The sequence below is a fragment of the Oncorhynchus mykiss genome, chromosome 19 (assembly GCF_057628025.1).
Source record: "Oncorhynchus mykiss isolate SJ-2025 chromosome 19, ASM5762802v1, whole genome shotgun sequence".
NCBI lineage: Eukaryota > Metazoa > Chordata > Actinopteri > Salmoniformes > Salmonidae > Oncorhynchus > Oncorhynchus mykiss.
Window position 1 is genome coordinate 14,090,001 of NC_143040.1, and position 23,311 is coordinate 14,113,311.

Below are 23,311 nucleotides of genomic sequence, written 5' to 3' on the forward strand. Positions count from 1 at the left end.
CAGGTGGTTTCCTGACTAGACTTTAATGCTTTGAGCATTAACCTCAAAGACTCATTGGGCATGTTGGGATTCTGTTAGTTCTATTAATAAAAGTTGCCTCTGCGTACCACTTCTGCAAATGAACAGTGTAAAAGTAATATTCAAAATGGCTGTTATTATTAAACTTGGCTTCATTTCTATCCTCACTAATGTAGAATAAAGTGGGTATGTAACATCAAATGTTACGTATAACTTATAAATCATGTAAATATTACGTTATCGTGATGTATTTGACGAGGAAGGCATCTGTAGGACAGACTGAGTGTCAGACTCAGAACCCAGATGATCCAGATATAAACCTGAAATGAGACAAAGCTTTTCCTCTCACCCCTTCTCTACCCACTGGGCACAGACATCAATTCAACGTCTGTTCCACATTGGTTCAACGTCATTTCGTTGAAATGACGTGGAAACAACGTTGATTCAACTGGTGTTTTCCTTATCTCTCCATATCACACCACCCTTCCTCTGACACACAATCTCTCTCTTCCTCTCTCTTCACGTTATCGCTGTCCATCTTACACTCCCATTCTCTTTCCCCTTTTTCCTTGTATACTATCATTTCTTTATCTCTCCACCCACTCCTCTCTCTTCTCTTTTGACTCCCCCTCTCCCTCTTTCCCTCTCTAAAGCTAACCATCCCTAATCTCCATCGTCCACGCATGACTAATGAGAAAGATATGAGCTATGATCTGGAGGCCCCCGGTGTGTGTGTGTGTGTGTGTGTGTGTGTGTGTGTGTGTGTGTGTGTGTGTGTGTGTGTGTGTGTCGACGGCTTGATCAGAGGATATTTCAAGGACTTCCATAACATAAAATGTGCTATGTAGAACATAAAATGTGCTATGTAGAACATAAGATGTGCTATGTAGAACATAAGATGTGCTATGTAGAACATAAAATGTGCTATGTAGAACATAAGATGTGCTATGTAGAACATAAGATGTGCTATGTAGAACATAAAATGTGCTATGTAGAACATAAGATGTGCTATGTAGAACATAATATGTGCTATGTAGAACATAAGATGTGCTATGTAGAACATAAAATGTGCTATGTAGAACATAACATGTGCTATGTAGAACATAAAATGTGCTATGTAGAACATAAAATGTGCTATGTAGAACATAAAATGTGCTATGTAGAACATAAAATGTGCTATGTAGAACATAAAATGTGCTATGTAGAACATAAAAGGGTTATTCGGCTGTCCTCATAGGAGAACCCTTTGAAGAACCCTTTGTGGTTCCAGGTAGAACCCTTTGTGGTTCTAGGTAGAACCCTTTGTGGTTCCAGGTAGAACCCTTTTGGTTCCAAGTAAAAACCCTTTCTAACACCCTACAGTAGTATTTACATCCCAACCACCATCATTTTAATCTTCAAGTGCTGTTTTCCCGAACCTAGATTCTAGTCCTGTGTTTCTATAAAAGTTCTCAGTAGAATCCCCATTAACAAAGTGTTTTGTTTAGTCCATGACTTGGTTTAAACTGTGACTGTCAAACGAGTCCTTTATGTCCATGTGGTATTTCACACAATACACAGTAGGACTTTTCCCCTGGTTTCTTATCAGTTTTCTGAGTGTCAGTGATCCCTGAACAGTGAGCCGCACGGGTCTAAAGTTCACCGCTTGAACCTCCCCCGTCATCCACCACGACACTACGGACCTTTCTGTTTTCCTTTTCATCAGGAAGGAATGCGAGGGCAGAAAGAAAAGGACGGGGAGACGTGTGTGACGCTGCGTGTCGATGCTGGGGAATGTGATGTCCGTGTTCTGAACCGCGAGAGGCCCATTTACCCCACGCCATCACTGCGCATAGCAATGTGACAAAACCTGGAGACATATATGATGTGTGTGTGTGTGTGTGTGTGTGTGTGTGTGTGTGTGTGTGTGTGTGTGTGTGTGTGTGTGTGTGTGTGTGTGTGTGTGTGTGTGTGTGTGTGTGTGTGTGTGTGTGTGTTCGTACATGTGTATGTGTGTGTGCATGCTTGTGTGGGTGTATGGACTGTGTAACTAGCAGACTGTTTGCTTTAGCATTTACACATTAGCGCTGTCTAAGAATACCTCCTCTCACCGTTGGGCTGTGCCAGACCAGGGCCACACATGGTACTGCTTTGAGAGGAAAACAGTGTGATTATTTCACTCCTTTTAGATGTCAGTGGAGCACAGAAGAAACGATTTACAGTCAGCAGAACACAAACAGCAGGCGTACAACTGTCTCTAAGGTGCAGTGGAGTCGGCTCCAAATGGGTCATTTGTAACAGATTCAACAGTGAGTATGAAGCTGTAACTAAGTCTAGAACTCGGTGATAAAACATGCCATTGAAACACATAGGTTACGCCCCAAATGACACCCTAGTCCCTATTTAGTGCATTTCTTTTGACCAGAGCCTAAATGGCACCCCCAGGGCTGGTTAAACATAGTGTGCCGTACAGGGAATAGGGTGCCGTTTGGGACGAGGGCATATTTAGGTCAGAAGAGTCATAGGAAAGGGTGGAACTTCATTAGAACGCCATAACTCATGGAGTTCTTTAGTGACAAGTAAATCACGTCCATATTTGAGTGATCTGAACTGTCCTGAGTACAGCCTAAATACAGTCATTTATGCATTAAATAGTCCACAAGGTCACAAGGTGCCAAGAAACAAGCTGGTTCAGCACCTCTTCTGTCTCTGCTTATCCCAGTATATACAGGATAACACACACACGCACACACACACACACACACACACACACACACACACACACACACACACACACACACACACACACACACACACACACACAGTCCTGGAGTGCCTCTTCAAATTCCCTGTTATATATCTTTTCTCAACAGTTCAGAGATGCTTATCTAGATGCAGGTGTGTGTGTGTGTGTGTGTGTGTGTGTGTGTGTGTGTGTGTGTGTGTGTGTGTGTGTGTGTGTGTGTGTGTGTGTGTGTGTGTGTGTGTGTGTGTGTGTGTGTGTGTGTGTGTGTGTGTGTGTGTGTGTGTGTGCTTGCGTGTGGTTTACAGTAATCTCTCTTGGACAGATCCATGTGTAAACGGGAAGTGAAATTCCCGAGAATTTTACCTCTGGGTAACCGAGATTATGTTTACAGTAACACAACAAGGTTAGAGCAGGAGGTATCATCACACGGCAACTCCCTAGAGCTCTCTCTGTCTCACACAAACTATTCTTTCACCCCTCTATCTCACAAACTGACTTCTGGTTAAACCTGGCTTTACAAAGGACTTTTAACCAGAGGACTGCTTCTGGTTAAACCTGGCCTTAGGAATGACTATTAACCAGATGATTACTGCTGGCTAAACCTGGCCTTAGGAATGACTATTAACCAGATGATTACTGCTGGCTAAACCTTGCCTTAGGAATGACTATTAACCAGATGATTACTGCTGGCTAAACCTGGCCTTAGGAATGACTATTAACCAGATGATTACTGCTGGCTAAACCTGGCCTTAGGAATGACTATTAACCAGATGATTACTGCTGGCTAAACCTGGCCTTAGGAATGACTATTAACCAGATGATTACTGCTGGCTAAACCTGGCCTTAGGAATGACTATTAACCAGATGATTACTGCTGGCTAAACCTGGCCTTAGAAATGACTATTAACCAGATTATTACTGCTGGCTAAACCTGGCCTTAGGAATGACTATTAACCAGATTATTACTGCTGGCTAAACCTGGCCTTAGAAATGACTATTAACCAGATGATTACTGCTGGCTAAACCTGACATTAGAAATGTGTGTTCAGCAGCTAAGTAGTCAACCTCATCGCTCTCCCTGTGTTGTGATGAGGACAGAGAACAAAGACAGAGGCACTTCCTCACATTGTGTGTGTGTGTGTGTGTGTGTGTGTGTGTGTGTGTGTGTGTGTGTGTGTGTGTGTGTGTGTGTGTGTGTGTGTGTGTGTGTGTGTGTGTGTGTGTGTGTGTGTGTGTGTGTGTGTGTGTGTGTGTGTGTGTTCTCTTCTAATCTATGTCTCCAGAGCCAGGGCCCAGGGCCTGTCTATTTCTAGAGGTTCCTGTTTTCACTACAACTGTCAAATCCTCCTTCTGCTCCGATCCATCAGCAACCAGTAACTATCAGAGGGGACATCTGTCAGTGACACACACACACACACACACACAAAAACATCCCATCTGTCTGTATCTCTGAAACCCCTCAACACAAACACACAAACACACACACACAATCTGAAATATGACGTCATTTGAATCCTGGTCAGCATATCTGCATTGTGTGAATTTGGAATAAGGTTAAAGTCAGAAGTGTAAATACACTTAGGTTGGAGTCATTAAAACTCGTTTGTCAACCCCTCCACACATTTCTTGTTAACAAACTATAGTTTTGGCATGACACAAGTCATTTGTCCAACAATTGTTTACAGACAGATTATTTCACTTATAATTCACTGTATCACAATTACACTAAGTTGAATGTGCCTTTAAACAGTTTGGAAAATTCCAGAAAATGATGTCATGGCTTTAGAAGCTTCTGATAGGCTAATTGACATCCTTTGAGTCAATTGGAGGTGTACCTGTAGATGTATTTCAAGGCCTACCTTCAAACTCAGCCTCTTTGCTTGACTCCATGGGAAAATCAAAAGAAATCAGCCAAGACCTCCGCAAGTAGACCTCCACAAGTCTGGTTCAACCTTGGGAGCAATTTCCAAACGCCTGAAGGTACCTCGTTCATCTGTAGAAACAATAGTATGCAAGTATAAACACCATGGGACCACGCAGCCGTCATACCGCTCAGGAAGGAGATGCGTTCTGTCTCCTAGAGATGAACGTACTTTGGTGCGACAAGTGCAAATCCATCCCAGAACAACAGCAAAGGACCTTGTGAAGATGCTGGAGGAGACAGGTAAAAAGTATCTATATCCACAGTAAAACGAGTCCTATATCGACATAACCTGAAAGGCCACTCAGCAAGGAAGAAGCCACTGCTTCAAAACCGCCATAAAAAGCCAGACTACGGTTTCCAACTGCACATGGGGACAAAGATTGTACTTTTTGAAGAAATGTCCTCTGGTCTGATGAAAGAAAAATATAACTGTTTGGCCATAATGACCATTGTTATGTTTGGAGGAAAAAGGGGGAGGCTTGCAAGCCGAGGAACACCATCCCAACCGTGAAGCATGTGGGTGGCAGCATCATGTTGTGGGGGGTGGTTTGCTGCAGGAGGAACTGATGCATTTCACAAAATAGATGGCATCATGAGGGGAAAAAATTATGTGGATATATTGAAGCAACGTCTCAAGACATCAGTCAGGAAGTTAAAGCTTGGTCGCGAATGGGTCCTCCAAATGGACAATGACCCCAAGCATACTTCCAAAGTTGTGGCAAAAAGGCTTAAGGACAACCAAGTCAAGGTATTGAAGTGGCCATCACAAAGCCCTGACCTCATTCCTATAGAAAATTTGTGGGCAGAACTGAAAAGGTGTGTGTGAGCAAGGAGGCCTACAAACCTGACTCAATTACACCAGCTCTATCAGGGGGAATGGGCCAAAATTCACCCAACTTATTGTGGGAAGCATTTGACCCAAGTTAATCCATTTAAAGGCAATGCTACTAAATACTATTTGAGTGTATGTAAACTTCTGACCCACTGGGAATGTGATGAAAAAAATTAAAGCTGAAATAAATCATTCTCTCTACAATTATTCTGACATTTCACCTTCGTAAAATGAAGTGGTGATCCTAATTTACCTAAGACAGGGAATATTTACTAGGATTAAATGTCAGGAATTGTGAAATACTGAGTTTAAATGTAAGGTGTATGTAAACTTCTGACTTCAACTATATTTCTGTCTCTTAAAATGCAGTTAGCTGCTTTATCAGTTACTTCCTCCTTGTTGGTAGACTGATGAGGTGTGTGTGTTTGTGTGTGTGTGCGTGTGTGCATGCAACTCAATGGAGCCAGCTTTATGGAGCCAGCTTTATGGAGCCAGCTTTATGGAGCCAGCTTTATGGAGCCAGCTTTATGGAGCCAGCTTTATGGAACCAGCTTTATGGAACCAGCTTTATGGAACCAGCTTTATGGAACCAGCTTTATGGAGCCAGCTTTATGGAACCAGCTTTATGGAACCAGCTTTATGGAACCAACTTTATGGAGCCAGCTTTATGGAGCCAGCTTTATGGAGCCAGCTTTATGGAGCCAGCTTTATGGAGCCAGCTTTATGGAGCCAGCTTTATGGAACCAGCTTTATGGAACCAGCTTTATGGAGCCAGCTTTATGGAGCCAGGTCACCCATGATACAAGTCAGTATTCAATGTCCATCCATGTCTGAGGACGCTGGCAACAGAGAGTGATATTAGCTTCAAGTAGGTTTGTGTTTTGGCAGGGCATTGTGGGCTGGGATAGCAGATGGGCATAAGGATCTGCCTCTTGTGCCAAAGGTTTCCTATCCCAAACCTGAACCCTTAACTTGACCAATCAGAGTTAAAAACCTCTAAAAGTCTAAGCCATTAGGGGTGGGGTACTAAGCTAACATATGGAATTGTTTTAAGATGGTGTTACCATGGATCATTTAGCTATTTGATTTGGAATTTCAGGGCCCCTTTAAGGTATACATTTTTTTAGTACAATTATTTGATAAAATAATGAATTTGGCCTTCACTACTATCGGTGTTCTCATCCCATTATAGGTTAGAGTTATCTCAGTATTACCTCAGGGTGTTCTCATCCCATTAGAGGTTAGAGTTCTCTCAGTATTACCTCAGGGTGTTCTCATCCCATTAGAGGTTAGAGTTCTCTCAGTATTACCTCAGGGTGTTCTCTTCCCAGTAGAGGTTAGAGTTCTCTCAGTATTACCTCAGGGTGTTTGTTCTCTTCCCAGTAGAGGTTAGAGGGAGATCATGAGTCACTTATGACTGGCCATTTAGCAGCCCCAGCTATGGTAATCCAACCACACTTGGTTTAAACAGAGGATTTTCCTCGTCATCTCTTTCCCCCTCATTAAACTGGAACGTTACATGAACTCTCTTCCCACATAGAGTGTGATGGGGATGGAAGGCATTTGTCTCTTTCTGCTTTCTCAGGGGACCCACCAACGCCATGCTGGATGTGCGTTACCACGGCAATAACACAGTGTTGTCCGGAGCCAATGACGGAGCTGATGACATGATTTAGTGGGTGGGAAGGGCTGAGGTGGTTGGAGAATGTTTTGAGGTCGAGAGAGAGGGGAAAAAAGAGAGAGAGAGAGAGAGAGAGAGAGAGAGAAAAAAATGTGGGTGGAAACTGAGCTGCACTTCCTAACCTCCTGCCAAATGTATGGCCATATTAGAGACACATTTCCCCCATATTACACAGACCCACAAAGAATTTGAAAACAAATCCAATTTTGATAAACTCCCATATCTATTGGGTATAACACCATAGTGTGCCATCACAGCAGCAAGATGTGTGACCTGTTGCCACAAGAAAATGGCAACCAGTGAAGAACAAACACCATTGTAAATACAACTCATATTTATGTTTATTTATTTTCCCTTTTGCACTTTAACAATTTGCACATTATTACAACACTGTATATATTAATATGACATTTCAAATATCTCTATTGTTTTGAAACTTTTGTGAGTTTAATGTTTATTATACATTTTTATTTACTGTTCATTTCACTTGTTTATTATCTACTTCACTTGCTTTGGTTATGTTAACATAATGCCAATAAAGCCCTTGAATTGAGAGAGAGCAAGAGAGCACTACAAAACCTGACGTGTGTTGTGCATGCATGCATGTAGAAATTAGTAGGTTAATGAGCAATGCCCTCCTACAAAAGCCTATTAAAATCTGGAAAATATCTGTGAGATGTGAACGTCAACACTCCCCGACGTGGAATGGTGTGGTCATCATAGAGCGACCCTGTCATTTTTGCAATATGCCAATTGTCATGGACCTTTTAGAAACATTCCCGGCTATTCCCTACCTATAAAATACACTATATGACAGAATCAATCCACAATAAGACAACATGTGGTAATTCATGTTAGCATACAATATATATGTCTAAGTAGGTTTGGAGGCGCACAGATTGGAAAGCCAGTTCGGTGTTACTTTTATTATTGAATGGGGTGGTAAAAGTGTTTGTTTGATCTTTGGAAAGGCCGGTCTCGTGACTTTTGATCATAAACGTGTCGTTGCGGTTCTAACCTGTGCGTGGTGTACGTGCACTGCTCGCCCAACCCCAGGGATGTGTTTGTAGGGGTTGGCCGAAGTAGGCTACCGTATTGGCATACCGCAACGGTTTCTTCTGAATTATTCAACGTTGCCGTCCACAATGGCGCGTCACGCAATTGTCCCGGTTCTGCCATGAATGTATTCTCTAATGATGTGCTAAAGGCCGCCTACTGAATTACAGCTTCTCTTCTGAGCGGCGGCGCAGTTGGGCTGCAGCAAGGCGGAGCGGGAGAGGTACGAAGCACTCTCGCGTTTGAAGCACAGAAAACAGTCAATACCAACGTTATAAGCAAGCAATGTAACCAAATGTATTCGATTAAAAATAAACTTAAAGTTGGAAGTAAAGTATAGGTCACCAGCACTTGCAAGAGAAAATAGGTATATACGAATGTATTTTTTTTTTACTTTGTAATATTGACTTCGTTCACACCTGCTGAACTGCATTCGATTGATGCCACATTTTACGCACAACATGCATGTGAGAGAAAAACTATACAAAGTCCTTACGTGTAAAATCTCACAATATTTCGAGTTTTTTTTATACAGTGTTTATACCACCGCTGCGGTACGGTATGTAGTAGCGCTGTAGAGCGGGTCCTCTGTGCTCCGCTCGATAATCATCAGGTGGGCAGGCAGGGTAGCCTAGACCGGAGCGGAGAGGTGGAGCCACGTTTGTCCATTCCTAAAATCTTATTCACACACTAGTTCATTCACATTCGCGCTTGGGTCCCCATAGGAAGTTTCAGTAGGGAAGTAATTTCATAAGATCGAGGAGGAATTTTATTGCGTCCTGTTCAGCCAAACGACAATATAACCATGGAATTACTGTGTTGTGTATTGTTCAGCGACCTTTTGGGGCTAATTGTGTCTAGAGTTTGAGTCTATAGACACTGTTTCGTGCGGAGGTTTTGGGTTGAACTACGCTGGAAAGCAGAAAATATGCGAGCTTCGCCCTAACATTGGAGTAAACCTGAGCGGACTCGCCAGCCTGGGCGCAGCGGGAGTATTTGGTTTTATCCCGAGGAAGTCTCCGTGTAGAGAAATAAACATGATTTTAACTCGTAAGTCAATGAATTTGTTTACTCCAATGTTTTACTATTCAGAATGTTTAAATAAATAGGAATGTCCATGCTTTTGAGCAGAGAAAACCTACTTGGAAAATAATGTTTTTGATTGTGATTGATCTGTTCTCACTTTTCCATGATTGGAATTAAATTTGTATTTAACCATTTTAGAAGGGATTTTTTTTTCTCCTTTTGCAAAGAAAAGTTGTTTGACATTGGTCTCATCGGCTCTGTAAGGAACTCCCCTGTGCTGAAATGAGTGTTGCGCTTAGCTGCAGGCTGTCAGATAAGCAGTCTCTTCCAGTCTCCACTGCTCCTACGCCGACTTCCAAGATAAACGCGCACAGTTTATTCGACCATGGCCTGCGTTCTATTCGCAGGTTTAAACTAGGCAAGTGAGCCATAGTCTGTTGGCCTATATATGTCTGTTCAGACGTTTCAATAGCCTGGTATACGCACACACAGACAACACAGTTTGATTATTCACACTGTTGAATTATACATGTATCTGAGCATAAATTGTGTTGTTTGTTAAATTCGTTGCTGCCTTGGTCTTACAGTGCTTCCAATTTGTTTGCCATGACTACCAAACTCAAGTTCCCTTTGCTTGTCTGCTGACATTTTTTCTAGTGGCGCTTGGGAGAAGAAAGCCTTCTGTGTGATATAAAAAGCGAGCTTGGTGGTAGCGTATTTCGGCTGTGAATGTCTTTTATCTGATTCCTACTGGTCATACTGTATTTCGCGCGTGACTGCTTATCTGTTATACACAAGGGATAGTATGCAGCCCCCCGTGGTCAAATAGTGGCGCACACACAGACCAGCCTCTCAATCTACCCCTCAATTCATAAAAGAAAGATGATATAGTAGAAATCAGTGACAAACAGACCAAAAAGGGAAACTCTCCCACCCTCTCTCTTTCCCTCCCCTTTATATCTCTATCTATCTGTAATTGGCATGTTGTCAAGTGGGGGTGTTGTGTTTTTAAATGGAGGAATATGAAACAGGCTTAAATCAAACTATTTCTAAGGGCAGGAAGTATGGCAGAGTTTCTGAAGGATTCATTCATTGTATATTGTAAAGTTGCTATCAATTCTATGAAGGAACATAGATATGTCCATGTGTCTCTCTTCAGCCCGTCCTATTTCTGTTCCGACCTTGGTGTGCTTTGTTATTGACGTTCTCATCACAAACTGTTCTGGGATCTGTGTAATGGGTGGCTATGAGTGGGTGACGGGAACACAGGGTGTTATAATATCTGACCATGGGTCAGTTCTAAAGCATATCAGATGTGTTGTATGGGTTGTCTGGGTCTTGTCACCGGATCCTGGACCAGGGCCCTGAGCAAACATAAATCTGTCACCAGAGGTAGAGAGAGACCTCAGAGACCAGGCATTGTGATGATCCATCTGGCCCAGCTGTGTGTGTGTGTGTGTGTGTGTGTGTGTGTGTGTGCGTGCGTGCGTGCGTGCGTGCGTGCGTGCGTGCGTGCGTGTGTGTGCTCGTATGCTCGCGTGTGTGTGCATGTTTGGTGTTGGATGACCGGAAAGAATCATGGGGCACCTCCATTAGTTGTGTGTGTGTGTGTGTGTGAGTTGGTGTGTGTCGTGTGGTATCCTATGGAGCCAGCCAGATGGTGGTACTCTCACTTACCTACCAGCCAGACCTTCTCCCAGATCACCAGATGTCTTCACGCAGGAATGTCAAAACTTGATATCCACAAAGATTCACCACTTTTCCTCTGACCGTAGTTTTTGCTGTAGTATAGTTGTATCAAGATGTGTTGAAATTCGCTATGAATCTGTAGTTCGCTGGCCAATTGAAACCTGTTTACATTCATCATGAACGTCTAACTCCGGCCAATAGCCTGTGAGTCAGAACTGAAACTGCCAGGACATGTATAAACTGCCCTTACAGATGATTCTGTCTGTAACATTGCAGGAGGCCCATTACAGATGATTCTGTCTGTAACATTGCAGGAGGCCCATTACAGATGATTCTGGCTGTAACATTGCAGGAGGCCCATTACAGATGATTCTGGCTGTAACATTGCAGGAGGCCCATTACAGATGATTCTGTCTGTAACATTGCAGGAGGCCCATTACAGAGGATTCTGTCTGTAACATTGCAGGAGGCCCATTACAGATGATTCTGTCTGTAACATTGCAGGAGGCCCATTACAGAGGATTCTGTCTGTAACATTGCAGGAGGCCCATTACAGAGGATTCTGGCTGTAACATTGCAGGAGGCCCATTACAGATGATTCTGTCTGTAACATTGCAGGAGGCCCATTACAGAGGATTCTGTCTGTAACATTGCAGGAGGCCCATTTAGATGCTTTAAGGTCGTGTTGAATGCACTTCACTAGCATCAGTTGCAGTTGTTCTCTCACTGCCTCTGTGGATACAAATAATGACTATATAAAATATACACTGACTGTACAAAACATTTGGAACACCTTCCTAATATTGAGTTGAACCCCCCCCTTGCCATTAGAACGGCCTCAATTGGTCGGGCCATGGACTCTACAAGGTGTTGTAAGACTCTCCCCATTCCCTTTCACCCTCAGAACGGACTCTACAAGGTGTTGTAAGCGTTCAATAAGGATGGTGGTCCATGTTGACTCCAAGGCTTCCCACAGCTGTGTCAAGTTGTCTGGATGTCCTTTGGGTGGTGGACCATTCTTGGTACATACGAGAAAACTGTTGAGAGTGAACAACCCAGCAGCGCTGCAGTTCTTGACACAAACCGGTGAGCCTGGTACCTACTACCATACCCTGTTCAAAGGCACTTAAATCTTTTGTCTTTCCTATTCCCCCTCTGAATGGCACATGTACACAATCCATGTCTCAATTATCTCACTGGCTTAGAAATCCTTATTTAACCCGTCTCCTCCCCTTCATCTACACTGACTGAAGTGGATTTAATAAGTGACATCAATAAGGGATCATAGGTTTTCACCTGGATTCACCTGGTCAGTCCATGTTCATGGAAAGAGCAGGTGTTCCTGGTGTTTTGTAAACTCAGTGTAGTGAGCTTTTATAGGCCGCAAAGAGTGGAGTAAATACAGTACAAGGAAGTGTCATACTTCACTTGAACCCTCCTTCATAAGCTCTACATAACCCTGTCATAACAACGTCATCACGTCTCACTGTTTATGATGTCATTGTTGTGTCACTGTTATGTCAATGTTATGACAGTGTTATGTAGCTCGTTTGACATTGGGTGACTGCTGCTTCAGGTTAACACTGCAATTGAACCACTACCGAAGCCTTGATTATATCACCTGTCTCGACCTGCTACTGTGCAGATCCTTGTGAAAGACCCTACCGAAGCCTTGATTATATCACCTGTCTCGACCTGCTACTGTGCAGATCCTTGTGAAAGACCCTACCGAAGCCTTGATTATATCACCAGACCCTACCGAAGCCTTGCTTTGATAAGACTTCTGTAATGGATCACCTGTGGATTTGATTAAGATTCACAGTTGGCGGCCCCACTTAATCACTGATAATCACTGTTATCAGGCCACGGGCATCGACAGTAGCGTCTGCCGTCAACTCTTCCTCTTAACTGCCAGTTTAAATAGCAACCCCCCCAATAACAATTGAATGCCGTGTCTTGACTCTTGACACCACCCCTTTAAATTGTTTACATTGGTGATGAAGTTGTCCTTTGAAATTCATTGGCTAGATTCTAGGTGCTAGTTGACAGCGAATCCCCCTATAAGATCCCAGCTTGCAGGCTCAACCAAGCCTAACTACCTCCTGCTCTGCTCTGCTGTGAAGAGGGAATATTGGCCACCGATTGTGAGAACTTCCTGCTACAGGAAAGGAGGGAATAGGAGGGTGGCTAGCGGAGAGAGAGAGAGAGAGAGAGAGAGAGAGAGAGAGAGAGAGAGAGAACAGGGCAGGAGGGAGGGAGTTGGGAGGGGAAAGGGGAAGAAGGCATGGGGGGCTGGGTAATTTCAGTGGAGAGCTTGAACAGAGGGTCAAGCCCAGAAGAGTTTAACTTTGGCACATTTCACTGTTCCCTGCACAGAAAAAACAACCTTGAAGCAGCAGCATCTGTAATCTCTGTTAGTGTTGGGTCGTTTTGGAGCAGTCTGACTGTCATGCATTTCTCTCTCTCTCTCTCTCTCTCTCTCTCTCTCTCTCTCTCTCTCTCTCTCTCTCTCTCTTTCTCTCTCTCAATGTAATTCTCTCTCTCTCCCCCCCTCTCTCCCTCTCTCTCTCTCTCTCAATGCAATTCTCTCTCTCTCTCCCTCTCTCTCTCTCTCTCTCTCTCTCTCTCTTTCTCTCTCTCAATGTAATTCTCTCTCTCCCCCCTCTCTCCCTCTCCCTCTCCCTCTCTCTCTCTCTCTCTCTCTCTCTCTCTCTCTCTCTCTCTCTCTCTCTCTCTCTCTCTCTCTCTTTCTCTCTCTCAATGTAATTCTCTCTCTCTCCCCCCCTCTCTCCCTCTCCCTCTCTCTCTCTCTCTCTCTCTCTCTCTCTCTCTCTCTCTCTCTCTCTCTCTCTCTCTCTCTCTCTCTCTCTTTCTCTCTCTCTCAATGCAATTCTCTCTCTCTCAATGTAATTATCTCTCTCTCTCTCTCCCTCTCTCTCTCTCTCTCTCTCTCTCTCTCTCTCTCTCTCTCTCTCTCTCTCTCTCTGCCAGTCACAATGTAGGGCTCCATTTAGTGTTTGACCTCTCATTCGACCTTTACACCACTCATTGGTTTCTGTGCCACACACACACAAATGATTTAGGCTTTGGCATTATAGCCTCAAGTTCCTGAGGAGGCAGCAGTTTGTCTTGTGTCAGTTCCTCTGTTGATGCATGTAGACACAGTATTCTACCCAAAACCAAAGAACACACACACACGCACATCTCCGGCAGGACGGGTGTGTTCTGTCCTCTGTCGTCCACACACACCATCCACCCTGATTCTTTGCCAGGGAACTACATCACTTCCTCTTCCTGCTTGCCTCACAGGAAGTGAACCCAGAGGCGCGACGGTGACCGTGAGCTACCCTGCAACACGGCACGCCTCCTTTTGTTCCCGGCCAGATAACGTGTTCAACACAAACACCCGCTCCAAGTGATTGTGTCCGCCACCACACGGCTAAATATAGGGATAAAGCTATACCAGGGATAATTAAAGGGAAAGGTTGAAAACCAACAGTCCTTTAGGGCCTGTATTCATAAAGACTCTCAGAGTAGGAGTGCTGATCTAGGATCAGGTCGTCCCCCCCCTCGTCGATATAATCATATTCACTAGGATTCAAAACCGATCCTAGATCAGCACCTACTCTGAGGTGCTTAATGAATATGTATGAGTATTGGCCCTGGGCTGATTAGAGTGGAAGGTTGAAAACCAACAGTACATCTGGGCTTTTAACATTTTACATGACATTTTCACCCAGGTCTTTCTGTACATTTGTTCATTTTATATGATTATTATTTTCCATTACAGTTGAGTCATTTAGCAGACGCCCTCATTCAGAGATACTTACAGGTGCAATTAGGGTTAAGTGCCTTGCTCAAGGGCACATCGGCATCATTTTCACCTCGTCGGCTAGGGGATTCAAACCTCTCGGTTACTGTCCCGACATTCTTAACCACTAGACTACCTGCCGCCCTTTAGGTCTGTAATTAACAAAAGAGGTGCTGTACTGTACGTGTGAGGGACTTGACCTATGTTTAGCTAATGCTTGGCCGCGGACTTGTTTGGAATGTTGTTTGTTTCCGCTTCTCCTGGAACCCTGCTCCCTCTTACCCACCACAGCCCCTCTGGCCTCACTCTGCCCCAATCACACACCCTCTCCCTCCCCAGCTGGACGGGTGATATGTGATCCCCGGGCACCTGGCTGAATTTGGGCCGCGCCAAAGGGCCACACAGGATGTCTGAGGGACGTCCGTCAGGCTGGAGAGAGGCACAGGCAGACGGACGGATTGAGGGATGGCTGGCTAGGGCAGAGAGGGGAACCACCCGCCAGCTCTCAAATGTCTCTGTAGTGCTAACCACATGCAATGTGTGTGTCTGTCTGTTTGTCTGTCTGTCTGTCTGTCTGTCTGTCTCTGTAGCGCTAACCACATGCAATGTGTGTGTCTGTCTGTCTGTCTCTGTAGCACTAACCACATGCAATGTGTGTGTCTGTGTGTCTGTCTGTCTGTCTCTGTAGCACCAACCAATGTGTGTGTGCATGTGTGGGTGTGTATGCATGCGTGCGTGCTTGGGAGTGTTGCCTGAGTGGGAGTATTCTATTCTGTCTACAGGATGGGAGGATTTTATTATTGTGATGGAAGTAGTGTATGTTTGGGAGGAAGACATTGTTTCTATTGTTGCTGGTCACAGTGATGTGTTGGACTAGGCCTAATCACTAGTTACGGTGAAGATTTTAAGGCGTGTGTGTGCATGCGTGCGTACGTGTCTGTCTGTCTGTCTCTCTGTCTCTGTGTGCGTGTCTGTCTGTCTGTCTGTCTCTCTGTCTCTCTGTCTGTCTGTCTCTCTGTGTGTGTGTGTGTGTGTGTGTGTGTGTGTGTGTGTGTCTGTGTCTCTCCTCACATCCAAACACTGGAAAGGAGTGTAAATGACAAAAGGAAAAGCAGGATTAGAAATAAATAAAGATGTCGTAGTTTGTGTTGACGAACGGAGGTCCAGAACCTTGTTTATTTTTGTTTATGCCAACAGGCGTTGTTGTTTTTTGGACTGCGGTTATGTCACAAAGGCCAGGTGATGTCACTGTGCAAAAGGTCAAGGGTGAGGAAAGAGGGATGGCAGAGGTTAACTGCAATGCATTGTGGGGGTGTCTTTTGCATCTCCGAAAGCCTTTCAGCACAGAAATGCTGTCCCCTACTCCTCCCCTTCCCCTATTGGAGGGCTGGTTGGGTCGAGGCTTCCCAAAAGAAACCATTCAGAAGAGTTTGTGTGTGTATTGTGTGTATTATGTGACGGCATTTTGTGACGTTTTTGTTCATTTTAGACTTCGGTGAGGGTTTGTTCAGTTGTTCAGGCGCACGCCATTGATTCTTGAGGCAAGCCAAAGTTAGTAGCCGAAGGCTACGCCCCTTCGTCGGTGATTGGTCTACAGTAGGGATTTTTCAGTGAAGCCGAGAGACGACTCGTTTTCATGCACATGTTTTCATTGAGAAATACTGCACGCCATTGATGCATGTTAGATGTAAAAGTGACTACGGCGTCTCAAAATGGACAGTACTAACACACACACACTCACACACACAGGAAGCCCTAACCTTATGTTTGTCTCTGTATCCAAGAATGCTGCTGTAATTACGCTGAGTTGCCTATGTTCCTTCGAGGTTCACAACCTTCTATAAATACCAGCCCAAATTACAAGCTTCCCAGCTTCGGCCATGTTGGAATTCACTGGGGAATCTAGACTAGTCTTCTGGAACCAAACAAGAGTTGTGAAACACAGTCATTAATGAGTTATTTGGTTATATGACACTCGGGTGGCGGTGCTGCTGTCGTCCCAGGGTGGTTGTAGAGGAGTTCCTGGCCTCTGGGGGGGGGGGGGGGGGGGGGGGGTTGTTGGTCGTGTCACACCTTTTTACCGGCAGCCTGTCTAGTTATCTAGTGTCTGCCGTCTAGGCTTCTTGTTGGTATGTAAATGCCTCGTAAGACGGAGGGGCTATAGTGTCTCAGCCTGGTCTTAGTCAGCTGCGAGGGCCTCTCTCCCTCTCTCTCTGTCTGACCCACTCTCTTTTTCTCTCTCTTTTTGTTTCTCTCTCTCTCTCTCTCTCTCTCTCTCTCTCTCTCTCTCTCTCTCTCTCTCTCTGTTTCTCTCTCTATCTCTGTTTCTCTCTCTCTTTGTCTCATTTGAGGATCCCCCATAACTCTCCTACCACAGCGGCCCTTTCTGCTGTATAAGTTGTTTCTTTCTACTGTATCTCTTCCTATCTTTCTGTTGGTTTCTCCCTCCAGACTAACTCTCCCCCCTTTGGAAGTAAATGGCCTGTTCCGTTCCAAAGTTAGAACACTAGATCCTGGTTGTAATCTGGGCCTAAATGAGGTGGAACCACCAGCACTACTACGACTCGCATTCTAAAGATGAAACCATCCGCTTTTCTCCAACGGCTGTAATTACTACTCCAATCCTGCTCCGAGACACAAAACACATCCATTAACCTGTAAGAAAAGAAAGGAAGAAAGGAACATTATTCTACAATTGTGATGACTGATTGCATAGATCGCCGATACGACAGCAGCAGATGTTTTGGGGGGGGGGGGGTTGCGGTCGCGGGCATTTTACTGAAGGTGTTTTTTTAAGGGCCGGGGGCACTGATTCTGTTTCGTGTGTGAGGAACACTGAGGGGTGTGGCTGCTGGAGACAACATGGTGGAGGGTGGGGCACGGTGACCATTTGGCACGTGGATTATAAAGGGGCTTATTACTGCTAATGGGGGAGTCTGCCTCCTCCAGACACACTATGTCTCCCACCCCGACATCCATCGACGTCACTTAGCGGCTCCCTAGGAAATGTAACATCACAACTCCAAAAACACTGAAGGGTTACAAGACAGGTCTTCTCAAGGAAACGCTGCGACTACGCTAAAGTGACGCGGAAGAAACGTTTCAGCGCGACCCGGTAACACGTACACACACACACACACACACTGCGCGTCAGCGGCTGACACGGTTGGTGTCAACTGTGGCTTTGGGGTCTTGGGGAGCATGTGAGAGGGTAGTGACCGGGACTAAGAGGGACAAGAGGTCTGTGTCAGACTGAACTGTCTGGATAGACTTCAGGTCCCATTTTGACCACTGAAAAAACACTTACAGCCAATCATGCGTCTACTCCAGGTGGTGTTATATATCAGCAGATACATTTTGAGCCGCTGTTAGGAGCTAGTAACACAATAATCTCTCTGCACCCGCGGCAACATCTGCTAAACTGTGTACGCAACCAATAAACTTTGATTTGATCTCTATGATTTGATTTGATTTATAGGACTGAAGTGATGGTTTTGAGTGTGTTTCTGTAGTAAGTGATTTTGACCCAATAAAGGGGATTTTATATCTCAAAGGACGTCTTTCTGTTCCCTCCCTTGCAGAGATGGAGGCCAAAGAGGCGTGCACCTGGCTCCGGGCTGCCGGTTTCCCACAGTACGCCCAGCTGTACGAAGGTAAGGACCCCTGAGAACCCCTGCGACAGCCGTCCACAGCTGTGCCTGATCTGTCCCTGGCACAAGGGGGTCACAAGCGAATGACCGAGGCGAATGGGAAAAGCTAACATCATCGCTGGCCCGAGCTTTATGACTTGTTGCCAATGTCCCCTTTCCCACAGACCGTGTGAAAATGTCACAGTAACAGTGAAATCCTGGTGGTGGTAGATTTTCTTGGTCACGTGAACTTTAGGAGAGCTGTTTTCTCACCAAACATCTTAAAATTAACGTTACACAGTTCATATCTTGCCATCTGATGAAGTCATGGTTGATTTTAGAGAAGGAGAGAGAGAGAGAGAGAGAACCCACCCTTCATTTTCTTCCAGTCTGTCGACTCTTCCGTTTACAGGCTAACTCAATGTGACAGACTGGCATGACCTAAAATGTTAAACCTCAAATGTTAAATTGAGAAAATTTACTCGCTATGCTAATTTTAATGGACAAACACAAGACAGGCTGTTCTGTTGACGTCCTCTCCAAAGTTGATATTTTTATTGAACTAGAGCTGAAGTCCAGAACATTCTATAGACTGAGTCCAATGACACGCAAGACTCCTCTCTTCCTGTCCTCGTTCCTTCGATCTCCATGGTCCTACAATCCTTTTATCATTTGAAGTGCTAATTCACCCCTCCCCGCCAAGTTGCCTTGCTTATGCAGAAACACACACACACACACACACACACACACAACCACACAACCACACACACACACACACACACACACACACACACACACACACACACACAACCACAACCACACACACACACACACACACACACACACACACACACACACACACATTCCTGAGGTGCCAGCGGTGTGTTTTTGTGTTGCCTCAGTGAACCTCGATGTTGCAGACACACAAGTGAAACAATTACCAAAACCCTGAAGCCATAAGGTGTCCTCATACGTAACCTAAAGACGTGCCCACACAGCCCACACCATTTTATGTAATCCGAGGGACCTTAAAGCATGATACAACTAGCTTTGTCAACAGTTCCTTAGTCGTTGCCATTGAACCGTGCTGGGTGTTCTATCTACCAAGACACTGGGACGTTCGCCATGTTTTTGGAGAGGTGATTAAGGTTGTGTGTGACAGCCGGCACACGCACGCACACACACACACACACACACACACACACACACACACACACACACACACACACAGAGAGAGAAGCACACACATACAGAGGCGCGCACACACACGATTACAAAGAGAGGTACACACACACCAAACCCTCCATCCGACAGCTTTGTGATGAGCTATGTTGACTCATACCAGGTCACTCTGATGAGGACAGAATACGTGCTGACACACGACACATTCCCCCCAGTCTTTATCCCGGCACATTCTCTGTTCTATTATCTCTGGCTGTAAGGGACTCCTGGCCCACAGCAGATAAGGCAGACAGATAGTACTGTCACAGTACAGCTTGTGGAAGGCGAATAGAAAAACCAACGTTTTCTTATCACCGTTGGCCCTTAGGCTTGCGTCCCCAAATAAATGGCTCCCTACTTTTAACCAGGGCCCGTACGTTTCTGGTTAGAAGTAGTGCACTATAAATGGAATAGGGTGCCAATTGGGAGGCGGACTAGGTAGCTAGGAGGCTAGGAGCTGTAGGATACCCCGACATCATTGCGTTCTTGCCTCCGTCCAATACATTCCTTTATAATTGATCTGTCTTTTTCTTTCACACGTTTTTACTCACATCTTCACCAGCAGACATCAGGTTCCGTCCCAATTGGCACCCTATTCTATTTATAGTGCACTACTTCTAACCAGAAACGTACGGGCACTGGTTAAAAGTAGGGCGCCTTTTCTTAGAGTGAGTTTGAATCCCAGATTTCCCCTTTAATAAAGTGAGTTTCATCAACTTGCCCCTTTAATAGAGTGATATAGAGAAGAGAGAGTGAGATAATCAGAGGACTCCTTTAATGCAGGAGTACCTATTGTCATTCTACTGTCGTCCCCCGCCCACACTCACCCCCCTGCTGCCCAGGTCTGAATGGTACAGCTGTGTTTGTTTGGCCGGCTAAGACACCACTTCCTCTTAGCTTTCATTGTGGTGTGTGTCGGATGTGTGTGGGTTGTGTGTGGGGGGAGGAAAGGATCAGGTGGACATTTGTGAAGACAGTAACCCAATGTCTGACAGAGAGCTACATAGTTTGCAATGGATTGTGTCTGCTTACTGGTGCAATTAAAGACATCAAAAAACTCTCTCTCTCTCTCCCTCTCTCTCTCTCGCTCTCTCTCTCTCTCTCTCTCTCTCTCTCTCTCTCTCTCTCTCTCTCTCTCTCTCTCTCTCTATCTCTCTCTCTCTCTCTCTCTCTCTCTCTCTCTCTCTCTCTCTCTCTCTCTCTCTCTCTCTCTCTCTCTCTCTCTCTCTCTCTCTCTCTCTCTCTCTCTCTCTCTCTCTCTCTCTCTCTCTCTCTCTCTCTCTCTCTCTCTCTCTCTCTCTCTCTCTCTCTCTCTCTCTCTCTCTCTCTCTCTCTCTCTCTCTCTCTCTCTCTCTCTCTCTCTCTCTCTCTCTCTCTCTCTCTCTCTCTCTCTCTCTCTCTCTCGGTTTCAGATGGCTTGTTCCCCATTGAGATTGTGTCTGTGACCAGGGACCATGATTTCCTGGACCGTGATGCCATCGAGGCTCTGTGCAGGTGAGACTTCTCCTCCACTTCTCTTTTTCTTCATCTCTCACTTCTCCAGAAGTCAACAACTGAACCTGTAGAGCATTCTTGTAGGTCTCCTCTCTCTTCCCTCCTCTCCTCTCCTCTCTCTTCCCTCCTCTCCTCTCTCTTCCTTCCTCACCTCTCTTCCCTCCTCACCTCTCTATGTCCTCCTCACCTCTCTATGTCCTCCTCACCTCTCTCTCCCCTCCTCACCTCTCTATGTCCTCCTCACCTCTCTATGTCCTCCTCACCTCTCTATGTCCTCCTCACCTCTCTATATCCTCCTCACCTCTCTATATCCTCCTCACCTCTCTATGTCCTCCTCACCTCTCTATGTCCTCCTCACCTCTCTATATCCTCCTCACCTCTCTATGTCCTCCTCACCTCTCTATGTCCTCCTCACCTCTCTATATCCTCCTCACCTCTCTATGTCCTCCTCACCTCTCTATGTCCTCCTCACCTCTCTATGTCCTCCTCACCTCTCTATGTCCTCCTCACCTCTCTATGTCCTCCTCACCTCTCTATGTCCTCCTCACCTCTCTATGTCCTCCTCACCTCTCTATGTCCTCCTCACCTCTCTATGTCCTCCTCACCTCTCTCTCCCCTCCTCACCTCTCTATGTCCTCCTCACCTCTCTATGTCCTCCTCACCTCTCTATGTCCTCCTCACCTCTCTATATTCTCCTCACCTCTCTATATCCTCCTCACCTCTCTATGTCCTCCTCACCTCTCTATGTCCTCCTCACCTCTCTATGTCCTCCTCACCTCTCTATGTCCTCCTCACCTCTCTATGTCCTCCTCACCTCTCTATGTCCTCCTCACCTCTCTATGTCCTCCTCACCTCTCTATGTCCTCCTCACCTCTCTATGTCCTCCTCACCTCTCTATATCCTCCTCACCTCTCTCTCCCCTCCTCACCTCTCTCTGTCCTCCTCACATCTCTCTCCCCTCCTCACCTCTCTCTCCCCTCCTCACCTCTCTATGTCCTCCTCACCTCTCTATGTCCTCCTCACCTCTCTATGTCCTCCTCACCTCTCTATGTCCTCCTCACCTCTCTATGTCCTCCTCACCTCCTCTCTTTCTCAACCTTCACCCACTTTTATGTTCCATTGTCTATTTATTTTTTCTTCTTCTCTAAATCTGTCTATCTGTTCATCTACTCTGCAATAGGGGAAGGCATAGTGCATACCGAAGAAAGTATATCTTCAAAGATGGCATGCTCTGCAGGTTGGGTTTGAGATGAAAGAGGGACGCGATAAGCCTCTCTTTTCTCCCTCGGCCTCTTTCTCTCTATCTCTCTTCTGACTCCCACCTGCTTTCTCTTTCACTCTGCATCCATCGCTTTTGTCTAACTTTAACTCTGCCTCTCTCTGTACCTCCCTCTCTCCCTCTTTCTCTTTCATTATGCTTCTATCTCTTCAGCTTGTCCATACATCCTCCCTCTCTGTCCTCTCTCTCTGTCCTCCCTCTCTCACCTCCCTCTCTCTCTCTCTCTCTCTGTCTCTAAGTGATGAGGTATGATACATACACCGTGGGGGCTGTAAATGTTTACTTCTCTCCAATTAGAGACGTTTTGTACCGTTGTCCTGTTCTCTCCATCTCTCTTGTCTTATCTCTCCACATTCCCTCCCTCGCTCCGTCTCCACGGTCACGCTATGTTCTTGTTGTTGTTTTTAAAGAAAATAAATGTATATCATTCCCTCCTTTCGCCACACCTGGGTGGCTTCTCGGCCCAAGGGGTTGTGGGTAACATTTAAAGGGCTATCTATCATGTTATGTAATGTCATGTCAGTGGTAAAGGTCCTATGGTGTCACTTTCAATAGCGGCGGTGCGTGAAGATGGTGGCCCACATGCACTTACCACAAATTAAACCTTTTCCTTAGTTTGCCCACTGTACACAGCTCTCCGTTCTTTATTGGTTCATTTTTATTTTGTTGTTTCCTTTATTATCATTTATTTGTTTATTTATTTATTATAGCTTTTCATTTTTTTATGGTCACTGGCAGAGTATACATTATCCCAATTTGACCTTCAAGGCGCCTGCACTTTGGATAAACTGAAAGAGTTGTGCTGATTTGGTGGCACATTGAACCATGTGGCGCGCCGTACTTTAGACAGTCAGTGGAAAGTGCTAAAACAATGACTTGGCCTGTGAATTCTGCCATCTTTATGTTCACCATTGGAGGATGGGCTA

The 23,311-nt window shown here is 45.3% G+C and overlaps 1 protein-coding gene across 1 annotated transcript in view; it reads left to right on the plus strand.

Moving 5' to 3' along the window:
* LOC110510959 (rho GTPase-activating protein 7) overlaps positions 1-23,311 on the plus strand; it is a 158,506-nt gene that overhangs the window by 106,020 nt on the left and 29,175 nt on the right. The window contains 2 exon segments of the mRNA XM_090210168.1: positions 18,344-18,415; positions 21,025-21,106. Of these exon segments, the coding sequence (XP_090066294.1) occupies positions 18,344-18,415; positions 21,025-21,106 (154 nt within the window).